The sequence below is a fragment of the Rhododendron vialii genome, chromosome 9a, assembly GCF_030253575.1.
Source record: "Rhododendron vialii isolate Sample 1 chromosome 9a, ASM3025357v1".
NCBI lineage: Eukaryota > Viridiplantae > Streptophyta > Magnoliopsida > Ericales > Ericaceae > Rhododendron > Rhododendron vialii.
The window spans coordinates 16,923,348-16,948,895 of NC_080565.1; the positions used below are offsets into that span (position 1 = coordinate 16,923,348).

General features: G+C 39.0%; 1 protein-coding gene across 2 annotated transcripts; it reads right to left on the reverse strand.

The window, feature by feature from the left end:
- Window positions 1-231: 231 nt before the first annotated feature.
- On the reverse strand, window positions 232-16,723 carry LOC131302030 (ENHANCER OF AG-4 protein 2). Of its 2 annotated transcripts, XM_058328597.1 has the most exons (12): window positions 16,318-16,723; window positions 14,753-14,829; window positions 10,612-12,549; window positions 9,994-10,513; window positions 5,844-5,952; window positions 5,597-5,709; window positions 5,334-5,521; window positions 3,118-3,799; window positions 2,508-3,009; window positions 1,349-1,450; window positions 1,139-1,239; window positions 232-513 (listed from the first exon to the last, which is right to left on the reverse strand). In XM_058328597.1, exons 1-11 carry the CDS (start codon window positions 16,426-16,428, stop codon window positions 1,169-1,171), a joined length of 4,413 nt encoding a protein of 1,470 aa, XP_058184580.1. In that variant the 5' UTR covers window positions 16,429-16,723; the 3' UTR covers window positions 232-513; window positions 1,139-1,168. The 2 variants fall into 2 exon arrangements, with proteins under 2 accessions (XP_058184580.1, XP_058184581.1); XM_058328598.1 differs by lacking the exon at window positions 14,753-14,829 and having other exon boundaries at window positions 16,318-16,459.
- Between the last annotated feature and the right edge of the window lie 8,825 nt (window positions 16,724-25,548).

Genomic DNA, 25,548 nt, shown 5'->3' on the forward strand with positions numbered 1-25,548 from the left:
CTAACAAGTAAGACTGAAGCCATGCTTCACTAGGAACCACTGTTAGATAAGAAAGGTAAAGACTGCCGCATTTGATGCATGCAATCACTAATTAGTGGTAATTTTTGTGGCTGTCAGTAATTTCGGAGCATGTAGCGTGTAGACTTTTGCATAAAAAGAGTAACATAAGCTAAGGCAGAAACACAGGCGGGAAGCGTTTACAGAGTAAAAGAGAAAGGAGGCTCTTCAAAATCACATAAAAACTAAAATTTGGTGGATAAAGAAAAAATCTATTGTATAGTATGTCAGGTATAATTACAAGTGCTAACAATGTACTAAATCAGTAAAGGGCTTACACTTTGGAAGCGAATGTTTGAGGGATGGCATTTGGCAGGGAAAATTATATGTACAACCCAGTCAAGATCCACCACAGGTTCTCAACACCTTCATTAAGTGTTGGTCAAATTTCACCCAAAAGCTGAACCATCTTATGGAAATTTATGAATGCATACTTCCTACTTACGCCACAGCCCCCTGCAGGGAATAAATTCGAAATGCAAGTTATTACCTTGGAGAAAGAAAAATATGTGAGCAACAGGTCACTCCTATCATTTTGTTCAATTAACTAAATCAACACTGCTAATCTGTCCTTCAATGCACTGATGTTTGTGTTGGCAACAAACCAAAAACATGATATATCTGTTCACACTCAAACACGAACACATAAACACCCATTCGAATCAGGCAACTCCATACTTCTAGAGAAATGACCAGATTTAAATTTCCGTTCAGGAAGTCAAAGTTTCTATTCTAGCTTTTTAGGCAATACTTCTAATTAGTCAAATTGTAGAAGGACTATATTGTAGAAGGACTAACTCCAAAGTAGCTTGAATCATATTACAACAACCAACAGACCCTTCAATTTTTCCAAGGGCATGTTCCAAGGAAGACCTCCACAAACGCAATTCCACACGGCAAAATGACAAGACTGCATTCAGTGGTAAATTAGTATAATAAACAGTAGCCAAGACATGGTATCTATGAAATGACTACACACATCTACTTAACAAGCTGCGGCTTAGCCCAGACTCCAGAGAATAAAATTATCCTTGCACAATTGAATAACCCATGAGATGAGGACGGGGGACTGAAAACTTACCAAAGATCTATAATGGAGTTGCAGGCTTTCTTAAGAAGGCCTCCAACCATTAAGAGCTGTCATATCTGGTCTACTAGGCAACAATTGAGAGACAGTGTGACCTGAAGTAAATACAACCAGGAAATTATTCCTTCTCCACAACTGGGTTTGAATTGATAAGGATGTCACTTCTGACAAAAATGAAGCATCTTTTCTACATGGCAAGGTCACCTGGAACTGGAACTGAAACTCCAGCTGGCAGTGAACTTGGGGCAGCTGGCTGAAAACCAACATTCTTCACAGGTAGCCTTTCAAGAGGAGGCCGAAAATAACCTTGCATGGAAAACTTAAACTGTCAACCATAGTTGTCAAATCGTGAATCGAATCGAGAATCGAAATGGTCATTTTTCGAATCGTGAATCGAATCGAATCGTGAATCTCTCTGATACAGTCATGACTTCTATAATGCATAGAAACCTATGCTTATTGATTAGGGTAACAACAATATATACTACAAATGAAAGATTTAGGCCTAAATCAATAAATACTTTCTTCTAAATGATGATTTGATAATAACGTGGAATATTAGGTAAGTTGCTTCTATTGCAACTACCAAGAGATGATGATTCGTAAAGCCTACTTATGGTTCTTTTTGTACAAAAGAGTTATAAGTACAAAACAAACCCTTGGAAGGTCTTATAGGGTTGTTATATTCCATTTAGATTCACTCTTGTAATAAATCTCTTTTTCTTATTTTCTATCCATATAACATAGACAAAAGATGACATATAACAATACTAGACCTTAAAAAACTATTTGAACCCTTTTCAAACAACGAAAGAAGCAAAACAAGAGAAAAATGAATTTCGGAAATTTTAAGTGAATCGAACGATTCAATGATTCACTTACGATTCTCAGCTATTTCCGATTCGGCAGCCTATTCGTATCAATTACCCACCGAATCATATCGAATTGTACGATACGAATCGTAAATCACCGATTCACTTACGATTCTTAGCAATTTCCGATTCGGCAGCCTATTCATATCGATTACCCACTGAATCGTACGATACGAATCACGATACGATACGAATCGTGAATCGTACGATTCTGACAACTATACTGTCAACACGAGCAACTTTAACTAAGAACAAATAAATAACGTCAAGAAAGTAACTTAACGCAAATTTTAAAGCCACCAAGAGCTGCAGCAAGATCATTCTAAAGATGCAATTATAATGAGCATACAGGAAGGGTCCACCAAAAAAACTTTAATTAGGAACAAGAATCGACAAGAAACATCAAAGCTAAGGGAAAATGTGAACAAAGAATACGCAAATAAAAGGGCATTGTAATGCAGTTTATCACAGTGACCATTGACAAATAGTACCTTCATGGGCAAACGGTAGCCCCAGCCCTGAACTTGATGCTCTGCCTCCACTCATCCACACACCTCGCTGTTTATCTGTGTTGAACTCACCTGTGGAAATCCTCCAGTGTTCATCAGCCACATATCGCCTTGGACCATCAGGAAGGTTCAGCAATGAGTATGGCCGGGGATAAGGATTTTGCTGGACTGTTGAAGCTGGATACAAATAATGACTGGATGGGGTTCGAGGAGGTGGCGCATGATGGAAAGGTCTTTGTCCAAGAGGAGCATTACCTGTTTGAAATGGTTGAATGGGTTGAGAAGGTTGGGAATTAAGATATGAGTCATGATGTCCATAATCTAATGGCCTTGAGGAAGTAAATCCGGAAGGTTCATGTGGGTTGTTGCCCACTCCTGCTGCCACAAAGCAAGATGATTGATGGGCATACATTTCATTTCTGATAGTGGCATCAATATGAAGCCCGTGAGGAGTATTCACTGTCATTTGGACAAGCTTGTTCCCCTGCAACCAGAAGGAAAAGATTAGTGATGTGTATTCTGTTCTAGCCATCACAAAGTTAAATAGTAAAACATCCACAATAACAAGGTCAACAGGAGAAAGAAATCATACACTTGGTGTGCTGCTGTATTCATGCGGTAGAGGTGGTTGGTAAGTCAATTTCGGTGAAGATGGTGTTGATGACTGAGACACATGAATGTGCTGCGAAATGACTAAAGGTTGAGGTGATAATGATGGTTGAGGAAGCAATGATGGGTGAGGAACGGACGATGGCAGAGGAACTGGATTTGAGTCATTTAACAACGAAGGAAGAGGAGGTGGCGGTGGTGGTGGTGGTGATGATGATGGAGGCGGAGGGGGGGCTGGGGATGGTGGAGGTGGTGGTGAAGGAGGCAGAGGTGGTGTTGGAGGAGGGGAATCGAAAGGTAATGGCGGAGAACCCTCGTGAACAGGGTCCAACTCATTAGAATAGTTCAAATCTGTTTCCAAAATCTCATCTGAACCTTGCCATTCCGAGGCACACTCAAATGAACCATTCACAAACGAGGGTCTTTCATCCTTGGGGTGCCCAGATACATCTTCCATTTCGAGTTCACCATCCACATCCTCTAACACAAAATGCCGTCTGTCATTTGGAGTGACTGCACATGCTTCACCCTCTCCTGTAGCTGGTACTGATTCCACTGGTGATCCACCAGCAGCTTCCTTATACGAACAACTTGGAAGATCATCTTCGTCATCTTCTTCAAACGCATGAGAAGATAAGAAGCCAGGCAACTGAAATGTAGCATTGCTGAAACAATTACCAACAAAACAAGAAGTACGTGTCAGCAAGTCAACCACCCAAAACCTTAGGCTCTATTCGGAAAAGTTTTTATTTTTTGTTTTTTGTCTTTGTTTCCGATATTTTTTGAAACAGGCATCATAAACATGTTTGTGTTAGTGTGTTTGTTTACAAAATACATAATCAATTCCACTAGTTTATGGAAATTCTAGAAACACAAAAATTGCGCTTTCATTTGTTTTGAAAACACTTTCGGCAGCCCAAAAATCAAATAAACAAAAACTATTATGGTCACCAACCATGTTTTTAGTTTTTAGTTTTTAATAAATAAACAAAACCCATTTCTTGTTTTTCATAAACAAAAAACTGGCAACTTTACCAAACAGAGCCTTTAACATTACCACAAACATAATAAATCACGACAATGACTCCAAATAGAACATTAAAAAAGAATAGATACAAGTTGATCCCCTTCTCGCAGGGTACTGTAACCTAAGATGTTTAACAGGGAACAGAAAGTAAGGCACTTACATTCTTTCAAAAACCAAGAAGAAAAAAGGAGGGACTAGGCAGACTAAGACACGCTAATCAAAAGGGGAGTGGTGACCACACAAAACCTTTGCAGGTTAAAAGAAAGGGCAATTGGGGAAGAACAGTGCAGACAGATAATTTCACACCCAACCACCCCAAACATTTAAGAAATTATGGAATACTAAAAGCAAATTAAAAGGGGGATAAAACCGCTAGACATAATCACATAAATGAAGGTCTAAAACTCTCAACGCAGGTGCCATGTCCTGTTTGTCGTACCCAATTATTTACCGTCCCAATTCATTTTTCTCCTTCACAAGAAAATAACCTCAAGTCAGTGCTCGAAAACAAGGAATTAATCAGCGATTAATCGGTGGCGGAGCCTATCCGATTAGGTCCGACTAACGATTAATCTTCGATTACTAATTAATACGCACCGATTGATTGCTCGAAGGTGGCCGACCGCCCGACTAACGCCTAACGACTTTTAGAACATTGCCTCAAGTACAGAATTATCTAACCATTTTATAGCCCAACTCTCAATGTGCAAATCCCATGATTGAGCTCTAATCTATTTCAGAAAGTAGTTTATGCATGAGCAGCTTGCAGCAACTCTCCTGAATTTGCGGAAGATCAGAGGGGCGAGAGAGCGAGGGATCTATTGTGTTAAAGCTGGTACTAAAATTGATGAATAGCAGACATATGAGAGGATACGTTCAATATTAATGCAAGTAAAAAGTTCAGAAAGGCCATTTCTTTGATTAAGTATTACTCATCTGTAGGGTCTAATTTGAGTATCAATTACCCAAATAATCCGATGTCCAACAATTTTTTTTGATACCCAGCAGAAACAAAATATAAGAGACTAGGACTTTGTTCAACAGCTCTCATGGTAATAGAACCAAACCAAACCGAGCCTTACGTCTCATGGTAATACAACATATTAATGTAATACCAAACAAATGTACAGGTCGATTCCTCAAACACGGAGAGTAGATGAGAAGTTTCATACCTCCCATACTCGTCAACAAGCATGCCTTCCATTTCTCTAATTGGATCATCTACAGCACGTTCCGCTCGAGATGGGCGCCTAAGGAAAAAACCGGCAGATGCATCGTCATTTGGAACTCCAATGTCATCCATATAACGGCGAAGAAGAGACTCGGGTAAGATTTTCCTCTCAAGCCATAATCGTAGAACCTAAAGGATGCAAATTATGTTAATTATCTTCAGCACAAACGATGGACAGATAATTGTGAGAAAAGGGGCAATTACCTTGATGCATTGACGGCGATTTTCAGAAGCAGCAGCACCAGGAGGAGCAGCAGCTCCTAAAAGGCGAGGCAATGCTGCTTGAACTATGGGAATGTATGATGCTCCTGCTATGCCTAAACAAACATCACAAAAGACAAACCATCAAATCAGACATAAATTTGCCTTTCAATGGCTGAAAGATCAAAAAATGTTTTACTAGAACTTTCAAGGGAACACACAACACTAAATACCTATTTCGTTTTAGTACCTTTATGACTGTGTGAGCACTGGGTAATAGAGTCCACCAGGAAAAACAGGTCCACTTTGCGATGAAAGCTAGCCTCACTTTCCAACTTTCGAATGAGAAGTTCTACAACCTACAGAAAAATAGAAGCTCAGTAATTGAAGACCTATTCAGATACATAATTCCACTACCGGATGAATTGGAATTTCACTGAGATTCACAGAATCATAGGAAACCAGACTAGCTTGCTTTGTCACATGTACAACTATAAACTTATTATCACACCATGCCCTTTATTGCCAATAAGCACAATTTGCATTGTCCACTGAAACTTGAATAAAGCAAATAAAATCAAACAGGATCAGTTAATAACACCGGAATGATTATTGATTCATTGGTGCAAATGAAACCATTCAACATGATAGTCCCAATAACACCGAATAATGCACTACAATTTAACTACCTAAGATCCTGAATTGCTGTTTAATTAAATCTCAAAGTATTTTGGAGACTGAAATTGATCCTCAATCTACCAATTTAACAGTCATTTAAGTGATCTGCAAAACATACAAGACTTTTGCCCGTGAACACCAATGCCTCCCCTCGCCGCCTGGACTCCTCTTCAAGCCTTTCATGACTAACTTGTGCATTTGCATTCCATGACACAACTGTTTTTAAGTAGGGACGAAAGTAGGGCGACAAATCTTTTTTAATATTTTGCATACAAAAACCCTAATTGATCCTAAGCAAAGGATAACATACCAATCCCTCTAATCGCAGATCATAAAATCCTAAAATCGATTAACAAACACACATATATACAGCACAACCAATATACAGGAAGCCAGCACTTTTGAGTCCTTGTTCGTATTGCGTAATTGGTGACTTTGACACCGTAATCCTAGTTGCCATTGAATATAGTTTCCACCAATTGATGGAAAATGGCAGCACCCGATAAAAGGCCATAAAAAACGTGGATTGGATGGTTCTAAGGCCCAAGCCTTAATTTGGCATATGCTGGATGATGTGGGCCCTACCTGGGATATTAATTAGGCATTGGCTGGAACATTAAAGGCTGTGACTTTTCATGAGCCTTGTGTCTTTTCATTTAGGGAAGTTTGACCACATATTTAATGCATTCAACCTTTATGTATGCATTCATCCTATCCAGCCATCTAGGGAATATGAATAGTTATTTGCATCCAGCCATCTAGGAAATAGGAGTAGTTATTTGCATTCAAGTATTATGGAGTCTATATAAGTCATGTAATCTCAAGAGCTTGAATTATGATTGATTGAATGAAACTTTAGCTTTAAGCTTTTATGATTGTGTGATGCAATCTCATTCTTTGGTGTGATGCTAAAGAGGCCTTAGGTGTGATGCCTTTCGTAACCTAGGTGTGAGGCCAAGATCTATCCTTCTCTTACTCTTCCCTCCTTAAAAATACTGTTCACATCTACTATTCACAGCCCTAAAAACAGCCCCTTTCCCTCGTCTTCGATCATACTTAGCCCTATTCCAACTCTGTCCTACATCACCAATAGATCTTTCTTCGTGGATTCTGTAATGAATCTGGATCAAGAGATAAAAGAGAAGAAATGAAGTGGAAGAATGGAGGGCCATGTTCCCCTTGGTGGTTTTCGCAGTGTAGAAGATGTCTTTGTTGTGTGTTTTGGGGAGAGAGAGACTTCAAGTCTTGAGTGTTTTCCTTTGAGAGTGAGAGTTAGTATGTAGTTGGTACTCAAGTTTAGTGTACAATTCTTTGAAATCAGTAAAAGTGTATTTTTTTGTTGTGTTCAAAATCTTATTTAGCAAAAAAAATGTCCCTTCACCCCCACCCTCCAAAGCCGCACTGGATACCACCACTCTACCTCCTCCAGCCAACAATTCCCTCCGTACACACTCCATCCCTGCCTCCACACAAAAATAAATAAATAAATAAAAATCTGGCAACTCAATAAAGATTGCTGTCTTTTTCACTTTTGAGTGCACCAAATATGCTAGTATTTGTTTTCTTCTTCGGGAATAAAAATAACAAATGAAGTACAAAAGCACATGTTTCATAATTTTTTTGATAAGCAGAGTATATATGTAAAGGAGGATCAAGAGAATGCCACCCGTACACAGAGGGATAAGAAGCTAACAAAGGGCAAAAGTCAATAAGAGTGCCCAAAACAAAGAGCTCTCAAGTCCACGAGTGAAACAAATCTAAGAAACCCAAAAAGAATCCAGGCTTGGGGAAACAGACCTGAAACCGAACTATACAAGGTAACCAAAAAATGGTTCTACATCCACTGGGTGGACTTCTCCAGGACTATAAAGATCTTCTGTTTCGCTCAATCCATACCAACTACGTAAGGCCAATGGAAGCAACCAAGTCTTCCTCCTCTACCTGCCTACCCTGCCGCTTCAGCATTTTGTACCAAGTGGCATCCAACCCATCCCAAACAGAAGAACAAAAACCCTCTCTCTCTCTCTCTCTCTCTCTCTCTCTCTCTCTCTCTCTCTCTCTCTCTCTCTCTCCTGATCAAGTTACAAAGTCAAAATCAAAGTCAAAATATCTTCAAGGAAGCTCTTACTGACCAAATAGTCCAAGGACCTCGTGAGGCCAATGTCTCGGAACACTCCAACACCCTGCCAATGAAACAATCCGCAACACAAGCCTCCAATCAACTGCAAGCCTAAAGATGGTTGTGAAGCTCTAGCTAACGACTCGTCTCCACACCACCTCTGTTAGCAACTGCCACCTAGGATTTTAATGATAGTAGACCTAGGATTTAATAAGGAGCGCGTCAGAAATCAAGAAGCAAAAGGTTCGTTGCAAGTTAGGTTGATGGCTTAAACCCCCCATAATTCTAGTTTATGGCTTAAACCCTCCATAATTCTAGTTTATGGCTTAAACACTCCATTTTTATAATTATTCCTTCATTATCCCTCACCCAATAGAGCTCAATGCAGCATTGAGGAGACACCCCAGAAGATTCAGTCACATTCCCCCGTTAAGTGACACAGGTTTGATTCCCCTTACCTTAAGCACCAACAAATATTATATTTTCCAAGTGGGCCGGATGGAGTGAGGGAGAGTTGCTATGACAAGCTCTAATTTTCAGGCTTGTTGTCCCCTTACTTGATTATTGATTGAGGGAGTATTGAGTTTTTTACATCTAGCAAGTATGATTGCAAGGATTCTACTTCTCATATACTTGACAGGAAAAGGACCACCAAACACCAAAAGTCAGTTGGTTGACAACTTCCCGTGTAAGAATCTTCACATAGTCATCGCCCCAACACACAGTTGATATCAAAATTTAGTACATCATTTTTACCTCACCAACACATGGAGAACCCCCCATACACCAATCCAAAGGAACTTTTTAGAGTTAACAGGATAAATATTAATGACGTTACCAAAAGATATTTCTCACCGGTTATAATACGATTAGTAGGGACATCATGGTCCATGTCCGCAAGATTTAGCTGGGAATCGGTTAAGGGAAATTTGACAACGTTAGATTGTGAGTAAGTTACAAGCTAAAACCAAAAGCATGTAAGGGATAGCGGACAACGGTAGAGGGGCGCCCGAGAGGGGGGAGGGGTCTTTGTTGAACAAAACTGAATTGAAAAATCGTCTTACTCGCCACACTAGTCTCCCACTCGAAACGCCGTCTGGGTTGTGGGGAGAGATAGAGAGGAAGGAAGTCTTCCACCTACTTTTTGTGGAAAAACTGATTCCCACAGTACTGGAAGCACCGGATCAAAAAAAAAACAGTACTGGAAGCACCACAGCCAGTAGCACTTGCCATCGCCCCAAGTCAAGACCTGTTGACTCAAGTACACACATAGACAGGGCATCGGGTTTAACTCACCAAGGTGATATGACAGAACAATAAATCACATTGGATACTTTCACACAACCTATTTTATGCCAGAATCACTGACCCTATTCGAGCATATTACCAAACACATTAGCTACTAAGTGCAGAGAAAGCCGTATATCCCATGAACACATAGAGCAAACAAAATGTGGATGGTTCCACACTAGGCACCAAATCCAAGTAGTCACTGCCTGAGATTGTGGAACCTATCAACAGTCTGAACAAGCGAAACTAGAACATTCAAGTAAATCATCCAAAGCCTGGTGAGAAGCAACGTTAAATGCACAATATTACCTACCTCGTTGGCAATGCCATACTTTGCACAATCAATAGCCAGACGAGTTGCACGTCCAATGCTTTCTTTCGTCCTTGATAGTGTCTCAATCATCCCTTCAAAAGCATCACGAGCAACAGCTGCCTCGGTACCACCACTGAGAGAACCCCCCGCAGGCCGGTGTCCAGAACTCACTCTTCCCTCCTCAAATTCTTCATCATCAGGTTGATTATTTGACGAAACCAGGTGACCATGGGGAGAAGCCATAGATGTGCGAGGATAATATCCCTGTACATCTGGCTGCAAATGGTTACTGGAGCCTGATATGAAGGGCTGGAAAGAAGCTACAGGACTGGGGCTCCTCCCGGACATCTCAGTAGAGGGTGCCGAAAGAGAACCGGCATTGCCATGCGAAATATTTTGTGAATGAGCTTGTCTCCTTTTTGCCTGAGCTGCAGCAATTAAATGCTTAATAGACGTTGCAGAATCTGAGGTCTTCAAATCAATCAATGAACTCGTTTTATCGTCTCCAACAGCTTCCATTCTGTGGTTTAGAAGATAATGTAACATAAAAATCAGCATTAGTGGCTTAAGAATGAGAGAGCTACATTAAAATAAATTCCACCCATATATGAATCATACCTTTCACCAAGAAAGTAACTATTCTCCATTGTACTTTTTGATCTTTCTCCAGAAGATAATGACATACTTCTTTGAGTTGTCCCTTGATTATGATAATGAATCAAGCTATCAGAAACAATACTAGGGGCTTTACCAGAACCTGATTGAATTTTCTTCTGAGTACCAGCACCAGATACTTTTGATTGTCTACTGATGTTTGGTGTTTCTGACAATGTTTTGATAGTAGCACCAGACCAAGGAGACTTTTTCGGCGAAGTCAAAGGTTTTTTGGACTCCTTGGAAGATGCTCTCTCCAATTCAGGTTTCCCAGGACAATGGGAGATATTAGCAGCAAGTGCCTTTTTTGGCCTTTTCTCTCCATGTTGCTCAGCATGGGGTGACGAAGATTCATTTAGCAGCTTCGAAGAAGGGAAGCATTCCTTCGAATGGCCAACTTCAACTTCACTAGAATCCCTTCCGCTAGGTCGACCAAGAGCAGAAACTTCATTTTTTACATCAGCATTCGTCACACAATCAGAAACACCTGAAGAAGCATGAATCTTGCTTAAAGATCCCCCATGAATTGGAGTTCTGGCCTCCTCTTCATTATCTTCATCAACTAGGCGAACAGCTCTCCGCTTAGCGTGCAACTGAGTAACTGGAGATTTAATTTTATCAGAATACAACAGATCATCTTTCATGGCACCAGAAAATTTCTCTGTTCTATCGTCAGAAGTTATAATAGCAGAATCAGACGTTGCCTCAAATGCCCTGCATCGGCGCTTCGTCGGTGGCAGACCTTCTTCATCAGAAGGAATGTTGGAAGGCACACTACCTGTGTGCACTAGTGATGATGTACGATTTTCAGTTTTCAAATGGGATGTAGACGGTTTAAGCTCCATATTCTCTGTTTTTCTCACGGGAACATTAGGACTCCGAGAATCAATTTTTCTGGTAGTATGAAATGATCCCTTGGAGCCATTATTCATATCTGCATGTTTAGACCTTTTGGCAGGATGTGAAACTTCATTAATTACTGAATCACGCTTTGCAGGTCCAATGTGATCCCCCTTTTTAAATCCAGAAAGTTTGTCCTTGGCCTGCTCCTCAAGACTGCCTTCAGCATCCTTCTTCCCATCATTTGCTAACCCAAAATCTTTCCCATCTTTCGCCATCTTTTTTGTTTTATTTCGACTAACAGCATTTCCATCTGATTTAAGATCTGGGGATGATTCCTTTGCGCTGCTACCCAAAGCACTTTTTCTTTGAATTATGTTTTTGGCATGCTCATCTTTGGGATTCCTCTTCAAACCGCTCATCATTTTCTCCAACTGGTGACCATTTGTCAGCAAGTTATTGCCACCAACAGAGTGCTTAGCACGAACTGATCCAACCAATGGTGAAGATTTATTCTTTTGGCCATCTCCTTTTGCATCGCATACACCATCATTATGATTAGTTTCCAAGCCTACAGCAGGTGTCCCTCCTTTAGAATCTTCGGGGCAAATAACACTATCTTCTTGTTTGACATTGCAGATTTCTTCCTTGGGGACAGATCCATTAGGTGGACTGGATGCTAACACTAACCCTTTAGATGTGCGAGCACTCTCACTTGACGTTTTATGCTTTTTCCATGAGCAACGCTCCAACCCAGAACCGCGACCACCCCTAATCTCTGTTTCTCCATTTGTTCCATCTTTCTGAATACCATCTTTTAAGTAAACCTCTACTGCACCACCTTCTACCCCATCAACAGATGGAACCTCAGACCCACGGGCTGATCTGTCAGTATCATCTCCTAAACCGCTAGAATCTTTCTGCTCCAACACTTCAAATGCTCCACATATTTCCTTCACAGCTTCAGCAAAGTACTTGACTGTTTTCCCTTGGCATCGAACTAACAATTTAGTCTTCGTCTCACTTGTAAATGCTTGAATATCCGCAGGCGCAACAAAAGCTCTTTGAAAGGAAAAACAAATTCAGAAGCTCGAAATCATTCAAAATTGATAAACATCATACAAAAAATATGAAGCAGCCATCAGTAAATTATGATCAATTTGCAACAAAACACATCTGTTAAAGTTTTAAAAGAATATTTGTGACGTGTAACTAAGCAACATGGAAATAAACTTGTCATATTGTAACTGAAATAAAGAAAACTGCATATTTTGTGACAACATATAGGCCCACGTCACCATCATGTCACATTATGAAGCGCACACAGGACAGAGTTCGTACCTTGACAGGGCAACTTGAAAATCATCAGCTGAGTTTAAGACATAATGATCTTACGTCAACAAGTAAAAAAGGTCAACGAAATATTATAGAGGCCTGTTGACAATGAATAATATCCGCTTAACTCATGCAGTCTGACTACAAGATTTGGTTAGAATGCAAGACCCTATATCTAACAAAGAAAGAGATCAACCTCTTGAAGAACACCAAAAGTTGACAAAGAACTTCAACATGGTACATCACTCAGAAATTAAGCCAGACAAAATAGCTTCGGAAACAAATGGACAAATTCCAAACAAAACTGCAAAAAAAGAGGTATTAAACATCCTTCGAGCAGAAGAAAATTGAGCAGTTTCGTTAAGACAGCCAATATCTTCCACTAGTATTCTAAGAAAACAAAAGGCAAAGAACAAACAGGCACCAAAGTTGGACCGAACTATAACAAAGGCAGGAAGCTAAAAAGTCACCTTCCATTCCTTCGAATAACATGAACAATTAATAATAGCATTCAGTAATCTATAAATCCAAATCTGATTTTGAGGCCTAGTTTCCCAAAAAAAGACAACTTGGATTTTTGTTTTGTACTAATACAAATTTTTTGACCTTTTTACTTTTTCTTGGATATTTCTAAAAATATTTGGGTAAAAGTCACAATTTTTTACTTGTCTGATTACTCTCATCGAGACGAACCAATAATCCACAAAAGCTTGACGCACAACTAACAAACTGGGAAAAACATTGACTAAGGACAAAACAAAAAGCCAAGTAGTCTTTTTTGGGGAAACTAGGCCTAGTCAGATTGCATATATCAGTAAAATAAATTGGCGAACCTGCAAGTACCCCAGTTCATGCAACTGCAAATGGAACACCGTGCATTTTATGATATTGCATACAATGGATATGACTGAGTCGAGCGTGCATCAAACATTTAGTGACAATAAGTCATTAGAAAAAACTGAGCCACTCAGCTGGAAGCCAAACAGCACTTGAAGTGCACCTTTATTCTTAATGGAAAGTGTTCTGCTTTGTTACTCTCTTAATAGATAATAGATTCCAAGCCTCTTTTCAATTGTGCTTCTGCACAAGAACAGATCTACGGAATGAAATCTTTCAAAGAGGTTCAAGCCGCCACCAAAGGTAACTGAAAGATGAGAAAAAAAAGAGATTGTGCTAATTGGATAGTTGGACGTATTTCCAGAGAGAATTAACCCACTACGAATTTCGGTCAACCAGAATAAACTGATCTTCGCTTCATGGAAGAGTATGTAGTCTAGAGCATTAAACATTGAGAAGGTCAATAAGCTGCTTGCCTGGGAAGGTGATTGGCAAGGTAATTTTTAACTTTTAAAGAATTGGCTGGAAAAAGAGAAAGCAAGAGAAGGGATTGCTTCAAGTAAGAACTTGACAGATCACAGAAAAAAGGAGACACTTGGATAGGTTCTTCGATACACGCTCCCAAGAGCAAACTACGCCCACAAACCACAACGAAATGCAACTATATTTACTCTACCAATGCAAACCAAATACATGGGCGTAACATACAGATATAGAGGAATCCAGCATTAGAGAGAACATATTTAGATCAATATCAGAACCCATGCAAGCCAACTTGGTTGACTTTTAAATAAACCAATCACAGAAAGTCAGAGACCCAAGTGGAACAGGAGGGATGGGACAAATACAAACAACTATGAGCTTTCAAACAAAAGCACAATAAAAGAGTCCCCTTGACAATCTGAAAACTACATGTAAAGAAATCCTCCAAGCGCTCTTAACTTTGGAACACATAGTTATAACAGCACGCACAGAAAAACCAATCCCAGAGCGATATAATTGATTGTAATCAAAATTCTATGACCCAATCCCCACTCCCAACCACATTACTTAGCATGATTGCAAAGGCAGTATTTAAGCAAAAGTCACTTACATTTCTTCTGTTCCAAAAAATTGAACAAAATATTTCTTGGGGTCAGGAGCTCGCTGCCAATCTTCCGGTCTGCTAATCTGAACGGGGATAAATTAACCACCAAGAAAAAAGACTTGTAAACAAATCACTTAACCCAACATCATAACTCTATCCACAAATCAAACAGTAAACACATCAAATGGCAATATATTAAATTAAACTAGTGAACAGGTCCAGTATACAAATGTGCAAAAACTCCATCATCACCTCATCCAACAAGCTCATAAGCATGATCAATTCTTGAACTATATGACTTTCCAGATTCACTCCACCTAGCATAAGAACAAGTACCCAAAAAAATTGATGCTACAACTAGTACCAACACCTCACATAAGAACGGAAGCTTTTCATTGGTTCACTTAATAAACCCACAAACTAACAAAAAGTAAATGCTTGGAACCTCAGCTTTTATTTATAGAAACTAAGTATGAGCGGAAAATGCACTTCCGTTGGATTTAATTGACTATAGCTAATATCCTTGGCAGATTAGCTATTTCTTTTACATATAGTATTATGAAAATTTAGAGCCCCACTCACCTCGTCCCCCCTGCCACATCTCCTTCCCCCACCAAAGAAAAAAATCCTAGGCCACCCAGCAAAATTTCATCACACTTCATGCACGCAGCTCGGATACCAAAGCTTTATTGGAAGATTAGACCATGTTATTATTTAACAATTATTCACTAAGTCCCATCCATTTTTCTAAAGAAAATAAACATCCCGACTCCTGAGACCAATTTTGCTTCAGCATTTTGAAGAAACTTAGCAAGCTAAGTTCCTAAAAATCGGCACATATATTGTAGCAGGAGGACCAAATAATGTTCCAAGGATTAATCAACGTGACCACAAGACCACCAAAAACCAACCAAAAAAATCCTAACCCCTTCTTTATTAGTCCATCAATGTCACCAAAGTTAAATAGACATACACAAGCCTACCCATACCGAATCTAGATAGTAGTTACAAACTAAGCTCTCCTACTATTCCACTTTAACAGGGTTGGGACAACTAAGAAAACAAACCGCGTTCACATAGCAAGGTAGCAAAAGTTTTCAACGTGTAAACTAAACAAAGCAGCACAACAACAACAACAATGACTAATGGGAATATCAAACAAAATACACCGCAAGGACTAATGAAGTAAACTAATAACGTGGCCATCGCACCATGAGTGTGCGGCGGAGGTAGTGTTTCATGCGGGATATGCAGCCAGCCTCAGATTTAATGTAAAACCCTAAAACCCAACAGACACAATGAATTCTTCTAATTGTTTCACCCAACGAGCCAATAACAAGATATATACCTAGGAATACCCCAAGATTATAAACCCCTAAAAATACAAACTTAACTCACCCTATAGTCTAGATTAAACCAGGAAACTACAAGAACAGGGAAAATAAAATTTAAAAAAAAAAAGATAGCGCAGCCACCCCGATAAAACTTCAAAACAAAACCATAAATCAATCACTACATGAGCTGAAGACTGGTATGCAAAAGTATAATTGAATCCAAGAAAATAAACTGACCTTGGCAGGCCACGCGGGGAAGCCCTTGACCTTGGCGAGGACCAGATCGCCCAGGCTCAACGCGCTCTTCGTCTTCCCTCCTTTCGCTCCTCGTCTGCGCCCTGGAGCCATGGCGCCGCTAGAAACCCGGCCAACGGCGTCGGATTCTGATGCCCGATAAAAACCTACTAATCGCACTGACCAAAAAAGCCCTAGAGAAAACGCGCAACGCACGACGGCAGCGGCGAACGGACGCGGTTGTTCCGACCACGGAATCGGAGAAAGTGTGGGGAGAGAGTGAGGGCCGATGTGTTTTACCGCATTCGGATTGTGGAGAGAGGTTGCAGTTGCGGAGAGAGAAGGGATTGAGGCGGTTGGTGAGAGAGAGGAGATAGAGCAGAAGGGGAATTATGAATTGTGGGGAAAAATAAATTGGGCTACTATAAATTAATCTATTAAGTTTTTTTTTTTTAACAGAATCTATTAAGTTGTTTAAAAATGTTAAGTTATTTCTGTAAACTAATAAGTTATAGATAAATATGTGAGTGAAAAAAGTCAAATTATTTTCACTTACCAATAAGTTACTGTCAAATGTCAATTTCTTTCCGCTAACCAATTGTTGCTTAGTATATGAATAATAAGTTAAAATGACATAGTAATTGCCCAAAAAAAAAAATTTCTTTTTGGTCAAACAGAAATTCTCCCAAAATTGTAATTGAAAACATTAATGAACGCAACAAAATTTAAAATAATAAAAAATGTAAAGACCCGGTATATTTTTTTTATAAATAATACTAATTATCAAAAGAAAAACAATTATTTTGCTAGAAAAAAATTATTTATGTCGTCACACAAAATTTTATTCAATAATCAATTGTGCGCGCATGATTGCTGGTGAGTAAATTCTTTATTGTGTGCGAATGTGTACACTGCATCATTTTACCCTAACTCTAACCACTTCCAGCCAACTAAACCCATCTCTATGACTATCACCACTCGAAAAACCCCATGCATAATCACCTCCTCCCATCATCAAGCTATCCATCCATCAAATATCCCTCCATCAAAAATTGCCCCTCCATTTTCGGCACTTCCTTTCCTCCAACCAATGGGAGCCCAACACACCACCTAAACACATTCCTTTAACCACTAAACTAATGCCAAACTCACACATTATATTACCCATGAGACTTCTTCCTAATACTGATCACACCTCTATATTGCTCTCCATTTCCCACCTCCTCCTTTTCGGCAACAGAGAGAGTGAGAAAAAGGAGTATTCAGTCCCCTTTTCTTCTTTGATTTTTCGAGAGAAAGAAAGAGTAAAGAAGTGAACACTACTTTCTTTTCCAACTCTTCCTACCATCTACAAAGTCCACCGTACCTTCTTTATAATTTCTGCAACTTGGACCATCCAATTTCGGTCCAACACAACCCGAACACCACTACTCCATTTCAGCTCTAGAACGGTATAGAAACCAACTCCAAAAATCAACCATTGGGTTCTGAGTCGCCGCAATTGAGTCACCACTGAACCGCCGTTTCGCTCCGTTTCTTTTTCTTCAAACCACCGCTTATTCTTCGGGAAGAAAGGTAGTTAAAACTTACCTCCCTAAGTATAGATATTTGTTGCAACTTGTTGGTATAATATTGAAATGTTAAATGAGTTACCCGTGATTACCGAAAATCTCAAAGTAGTCTTGAGGTGCTGAACTCTACTCTCAGTGCCGGTGATGTGAATAATAGAACAAATTAAGCTCGATGATAGCAGTGGCTAATCCCATTAGTAGTTTTCTAATTTTATGTCCTGGAGCCATGTTCCTTAATAGAAACTGTTTGTGGTTACCCATTTTTTTGTCCACCTCTCGTAATGAATCTCATCTCATGTGTAATGACCTTTGTGAATGCATTTCCTTACTTGAGATATGTTAATCTAATTTAACTTAACATGAGAAATCCTACGAGAGCATGTGTTTCTATTTTATTTTACTGTTGGTCATTATTAGTAATGTTCCACTAGCATATCAAGTAATGACATTTCCTGTGGATAAGCTACTGGACGGAATTAAAAAAAAATGCTTAGAGTTATATTTTTATATGTTTGCCACTTATTGTTGTCATGATATGTGTTATTGTCGTGCGCGAGAACTTAGAACGGACTTAGAATCACGGGGTGGTATACGATTAGAGGATCATATAGACGTTGATAAGTAAAGGATAAAATCGGAAGGTGATTGAGTTATGATTTTAAGATGGGTGCTAACAGGGGCCCTGTCTTGTGTTAAGATGGGTGGTAACAGGGGCCCAGTCTTATGTTAATGGGTGGTAACAGGGGCCCAGGTTGTTTGAAAGACGTAACCCTAGGTAGGGCACAGTGGTGATTGGCTGCGAGAACAGATTTGGTTCCTTCCTTTTGTGGTTTCGTCGACTGTAGATCCGAGTAAATAATTTGGTAGCTATCAGCGGGACACAACAAGGAGCTGTCTGAATTACACTGGGTTGCCTTACGCTGGAGGTTAAGGGTAGGACGGATCTCAAGGTGAGATCCTAGATTTCACATAAGTTAAAGAATAGTAAGTGAAATCAAGCGCCATTAATTATTTGCATTGCTTTCCTTATCTTGTTATGTGTAAGTTATGGGTTTCGGGTAGGTTTTGGCTACTGAGCGTCATTGCTTACGGTACTATGTTGCCCTGGTAACTCGAACGCCAGGAACGAAAGACGGAGCGGAAGTGCCGCTCGAGGAGACCAACTTTAACCCTGCTACAGACGGAGGCGAGGAACCTTGGTTGCCGTACGCTTAGATGCTCTGGCAGAAAATTTGGTCTTTAATTTTGAAAGCTTAAATGTTTAAATTTGGAAAGTGTAATAACTTGACTTGTTTGACAACTTTAAACCTAATTCGATATGGTTGTAATATTATGACGTATGCTTTTGGAACGTTTGACGCAGTAAATCGGATTTATCTTTTGAGAAATTGGTCTTTTGATATTTACTTAACGTTTCCGAAATTCGGGGCGTTACAAAAAAAGGAGAACATGTTTTTTTTTTTTCCTTTGTACAATTAGTTGGAAAGGACAAAAAAGGGCCTTAAAAAACATATCTATAATCCATTTCCCTAAATTTTTGGTATTTTTTGCATTTTCTTTCATCTTTTCTAAATTTTTATAAGATTTACATTAGAAATTGATATTCACACTCCCTTTTTTATTATCCACACTTCCCTTTTTGTCTTCTAGCAAAAAAAAAATACGTATACTTTCAACACTAAAAAAAAGAAGAAGGAGTGTGGATAGCAAAAAAAAATGAGTGTGAATATCAATTCCCTTTATATTTGTAGTTTTTACTTTCTAGAGTAATATCTGCATTGATGAGTCTAGAAAATGAGAAATTATAAAAAAAATTAAGAAAATCACTAAATAAGAAATAAGTATTAATAGCTAGTATTTTTGTCATCTTATATGAACATTTTTCAATTTCAATTCATATTTTTAAACTTTTCTGATTCCTCCCATCAAGATGATTGATTAATCCAAAAAATTACAACAAAAGCTATAAAAATTAAAAAAATCAAGAGTACCGAGAAATCTTCAATGAATTCCAAACTGCTTCGTAGAGGTTTAAGGTTTTTTGAAATATGGTATAGCATAGGGGTGATAGATGGGGAGAAATGGTGACTGCTTCGTAGAGGTTTAAGGTTTTTTGAAATATGGTATAGCATAGGGGTGATAGAAGGGGAGAAATGGTGATTGCTTCGTAGAGGTTTAAGGTTTTTTGAAATATGGTATAGCATAGGGGTGATAGATGGGGAGAAATGGTGATTGGGACAGAAAGTGGAGAAGATGGTTGTGGTGGCACAAAAAGTGTAGGGTGGCAGCTGGGTGTGTGTAAGAAGGATGAAGGTCAAAACGTGCGATCGGGGGGAGAGAGAGATGGTGTTGACACTGGGATAAGATTATCGTAGATGGGTTGAAAGATGGGATAATTTTGAAAGAAATATGAGGTGCATCGAGAAAATATTATAAACCCAAGTTTCTTTGAGGTGTGTGCAGAATAATTAAACATTGTGTGCAAATAGCAGTTCCTGTCAATAATGGATCACTCATAGACGTTGGTGACTGTTTCATCCTTCGATCTGAGTACACTACCTTCTTAATTCACTCTTGAAATATATATGTGTAATGACTCTAATTTTTAATGAATAAAAATTTCATTAAATTTCGTTATTTCTTTTAATTACTCGATATTACTTTCAATATTCCTTATTAATTTCTTTAATCTGTCGTAATTAGATTTTAGTCCTTTGAAATTTCATTTCTCGATTCAAAACCATACATGGTTAGTATAGTTAGTTTCTAACCGGTTAGTTAGGAAAACCAAACTACCTAGTTCCTTTCTCTTTCATCCTTTGGTTAATAACCGCTAGGGAAACTTGTATCCATTGGGTAATAGAGTTTTAATGGCCAATAAAGCTTTGATGTGACAAGTTAAGAAAAGAATCTTAGGTCATGTCATGTCAACCTTATTTTTTCCTTTCTCTTTGGTCCATAAATGTTAGGGTTACCCATTGGATGATAGCAACTAGTCTTCTAATATATATATATATATATATATATATATATATATATATATATATGTGTGTGTGTGTGTGTGTGTGTGTGTGTGTGTGATAAGACTAGTCACATGGGAATCTAGTCACATGGGAATCTTGTACTTTGCTTCCAAGAAGTCAACCTTGTCATTTCAACCTTACTTTTTCTTTATCCATTGGTTAATAAATGCTAGGGGAATTATTATCCCTTGGTTAATGAACCTTTGACTTGCCAATGTATATAACCTTGACTAGACAAGTCATAGCCATCATTTTGCTTCCAAAAGAAGCAAGACTAGCCATGCCATGCATGCCAACCTAGTTGTTAGCCTTAAGCCTATTATTCTAGGGCTACTTTCCTAGATGTGTATATACATATATACTTATATATATACATATATGTTTGTACATAGTACCAAAGGGGGGGAGAGAGAGAGGCCGAATGAGAGGGAGAGAGAGAAAGGTGTGTGTGTGTGTGTGTGTGCATGCTTTTGGATACTTACACAAGTTAACCTTTTAACTACTCTCACGCTCTACCTTAGTACACTTTACAACCCATTTCTAGTCTTCCAAAGTACAATCTTAGCCATCATTTTGTTCTTTCTTCCAAGCAAGCCCTTTCTAGGACAAGACAACCCATGAACCCTTCATAATAACCTAAGATTTGGCCTAGGATGGAAGTGACAAGTCATGGAAGGCATGGCATGCTTGATTTGACCTTACAATGGAGCAAAATCCATGGGAAAGGGGAGAGAGAGAGGGTCGGCCAAGGAGGGGAGGGGGAGTCCAAAATTTTGCTATAAATAGCACCACCCTCATGCCATTCCACTCACACTTTCACCTAGCAACTTCTCTCTCTAAGAAAGTTTGTGTTCTTGCTTGTTCTTGCCTAGTTCTTCTTTGTTCTTGAAGTTCTTCCTAAGTTCTTCAAGAAACTCATCCTAAAACACCTTTTTGATCCATAAAGTCCAAGTAGTTTAGTCAAGACCAAGTTTCGAGAGAAACCTTTCTCTTTCAAAACTTCCGGAAGCATACCTTAAGAAGTTACTCCGCCCGACGTACTTTTTCCGTAGCCGTCACTACCGCCAAGAAGAAAGGTAGAACCCCTAGTCCAATAACTCTACGTATAGCATAGAATCATACGTTAAAAAGTAGAATGTTCTTGATTCAAAGTATCAATATCCTCATCGTTTTCCTTAAGTAGATAAGGTTATCTATTGTTTAGTTTTCAAGTAGATAAGGTTATCTATCATTTATTATCGCCATGCATGGTAGTCAACAAGTGTGTCTTAATAATGGAAGAATGAGCATGTTGAATAAGCTACTTTTACTCTAATAAACATGTGTTGTTTTGAATTTTCCACAAAGAAAGAAAGAACGGTTTTCGAAAGATAAGACTTTATCGTTATAGAAGTATTCGTATTTTGATCTTTAGGATGGTTATGAGCATGATTACTAATATAGAGTTGGATAATCTTACTAGTTTAGTTTCAAGATTACAATGAATGATTTATGTTATCAAAAGTCATACCGCGGAGTCTATGCATGAAAACGAGACACGAAAATCGAGAAAGTAGAAACATGACACCTAGGGTGTGGTTTGATGAAAAGGCATGTTTTGAAAATGTGAAATGTTTTGGAAACTGCAATGTGGCCGGACATGGTAGCCCATTGTGTGGTGTGTGTTTTGTGTGCCAATAGGAACCCGGTGCGGTGGAACCATTGTGAGGATACTTGGAAACCCGGAACGGCGGAACCGAGGTTGGGTGTGTGGCTTGGTTATCCGCGGAGAGGAGCCAATGCAAAGTGTGCCAATGTGAACCAGGTGCGGCGGAACCATTGTGAGGATACTCGGGAACCCGGAACGGCGGAGCCGAGGTTGGGTGTATTAAACGGATTTTGGAAATAATGGTAAGGTTAATGAAATATGGAAAATGGTGACACGGTCTACGAGGAGTCGCGTAGGAGAAACTCGAAAAATAATGGACACTAACGTTAGTTTGGATAATGAATGTGGATGTGTCATTGTTAACTGCTTGTCGAATATGTATGAACTATGTGAAAATCATTGAATTTATGATCGTTTGTTCGTAAGTTAAGGGTTAGAGGGTATGAGTTACTCTATTGAGCTTTTGTAGCTCACGGTGTTACCTTTGGTGACCCTGACATATTATATTGGTGGTGACGCCGGTATAATGTGTCAGATCTTATAGACGAACAGGCTCTACACCTTGGAAGCCTTTGGAGCCGAGAAGCTGGCCAGAATGGAAGAAGAGGCGGAGCAGTAGATAGGAACCCTAGTTTACCCCTCCTTTTGTTGAATAAAAGTACTCTTCTGAGATTTATGCTGTAATATTGAGCCAGACTCCATTAAATTTTCAATGAAATTGTCTATTTAACATTCCCAAAATTAGGGTCGTTACAATATGGCTGGCGTTAAACTCCATTTACTCCCAATCTAGCTTTCTTCAACCTCGTGCCACTGCAGTCAAACCTTAATTATAGATTCCACCTTAAGCAATGTAACCACCATTGCCACCTCCACAATTTTTCGTATGCTTGTGGGCTTTCATTGTTGCATGTAATGATGTATCTTTGCAACTATTAGCGTTGCATCCATAGATGTAACTTTGAATCCCTCGATGTATCATTATGTTGCTTGTTGTATCATTTATTAATGTGCCTACATTATATTCGTTGATATATTTCTTAATGGATGTTTATGTCCTCTAGCATTACTTCATTTAATATACCTATATTTCACTTATACCTAACATAAAGCCTAACTCTTTTACTCCTCCGAAGTACTATTACAAATGTATATCTTTTGTCTTGTTTACCATCTATTCTAATATATAAAGTGAGAGCACTAATTTGGTGTCTCCTAGGCTATGTAGACTTTTGCCTAATTCGATTCTACCCTAATTGAAAGCACTTAATTCCATTTTTCCAATATGTTATGGGCGGTTATAACTTGGGCAAAAGGGTAAATTTACTACCCAACTTCCCACCCCATGTTGCTTCCTCAGAAACTCCAACTGCCACAAGAAAACAGTTTTGTCCCGCCGCTCATTTGTCAAATTTATTCTGCACTGCGCTCCTTCGTCTTCTATTTAGGCAAACAAAAGCTACCACTACACCCATCTTTCAACTCATAAAAAAGCTGGGATTCTTAATTTTTTACATAGGCTATGTCCCATCTTCTTCCCTCCCTTCAATATTAGAGAATATGCACTTTTGGAGGGTCAGAAAGTGCGGTTCCGACCACTAGGAGATTTTTTGTAAGAAACTTCATGCAAATTTTCATGTCGTCTACGTGATTCTAAAGGAGAGTTGTTTGTTACCGGAGGAATCGATTGAGGTTTTCAAGGAATTGAAAAGTGCAGTTTCAACCACAATGAATGGTGGCCAGACTGAGGCTATGTGTGAGGGTAATAGATTTGAGTTCTACCATTTTTTACTGTTGACGATTTCATTTTCTTCTCTTAGAAACTAAATAAATGTCACGCCCTCGATTTTCAAAATAAATATAAATAATTTCCATAATAAAAATCCTCACAATAATCCATGCGATACCCAAAAGAGTTAGCCATTCCTACATCATCAATTTACAGTTCCAACTCCAATTGTTCCTACATATTACATTCATGGCACAATGACCCAAATATTTCATAAGTACTGAGTACTGAAAGTGAGTTAAGAGTTTACAGTATTCCATAGTCAAAAGAGTTGTAAATAAAGTTACAAACACATCTTCCAAAAGAAATTTACAAAGATAGATATGCAACTCCTCAAAGTCAGCTTTCAAAAGTATTTTTCCACATCCAAATACTCTGTAGACACCTCCCAAACGGGGCATCGCCATACAGATTGATCATGCTTGTTTGGTTCTACTTCATAAACCAAAATTGTGGATGTTCTCATGGCTAGGAACATTGCCACACAATAACGGTTATCATCAAAATAGAGTTGCCACCTAGTTTATAAAAACTAGGAAAAGAGATAGAGATTCCGGGTACGGGAGCCAAAAGTACAACAAGGGAAAGGTGTTAGGCAACCCCTCTTTGCTCAGTCGTGAAACTGGCCCATAATCGTTCGACATATGATTAGTATTTGCTTTATTTAATTCTAAACACATAATCTGGTTATTTAGCTTTTAACAGTTGATAAGGTGAGCTAAAACAGTAAAAAAAACATGCATCAAAACAGAAAACAAACTGTCCTAGAGAATGGATTCCTCGGCCGGTGAATGGATGTCACGGCCAAGAAATCCTTCTGGATCGATGTAATGGCCAAAGGATCGAAGACCCAGTCGATCTTCTTCCTCACACTAGACTTAAATGATTAACAGAAAATCAAAATACTATGATTAAAGTACAAAAACGTAAAAGAGATCAAACCATAGGCCCCTGGGCCTCACCACCTTGATCCCTCAGTTGCTTGATTGCTTCGGATTATGGATGATTGACTGACTTTACTTCTCGAAACCCTAGGTTTAGGGTTTGTACTTCGGGGTTTGATTGTCGGATCGCGGCTGCCTTCGGAAGTTTAGGGCTTTTGTAGAGGGAGTATGAGAGAATATATGTGCAGAGTTTCGTGGCTAGAGAGAGTGATTGAACATATCAATTTCGGAACCCAAAGGTCCCTTTATATAGGCATGG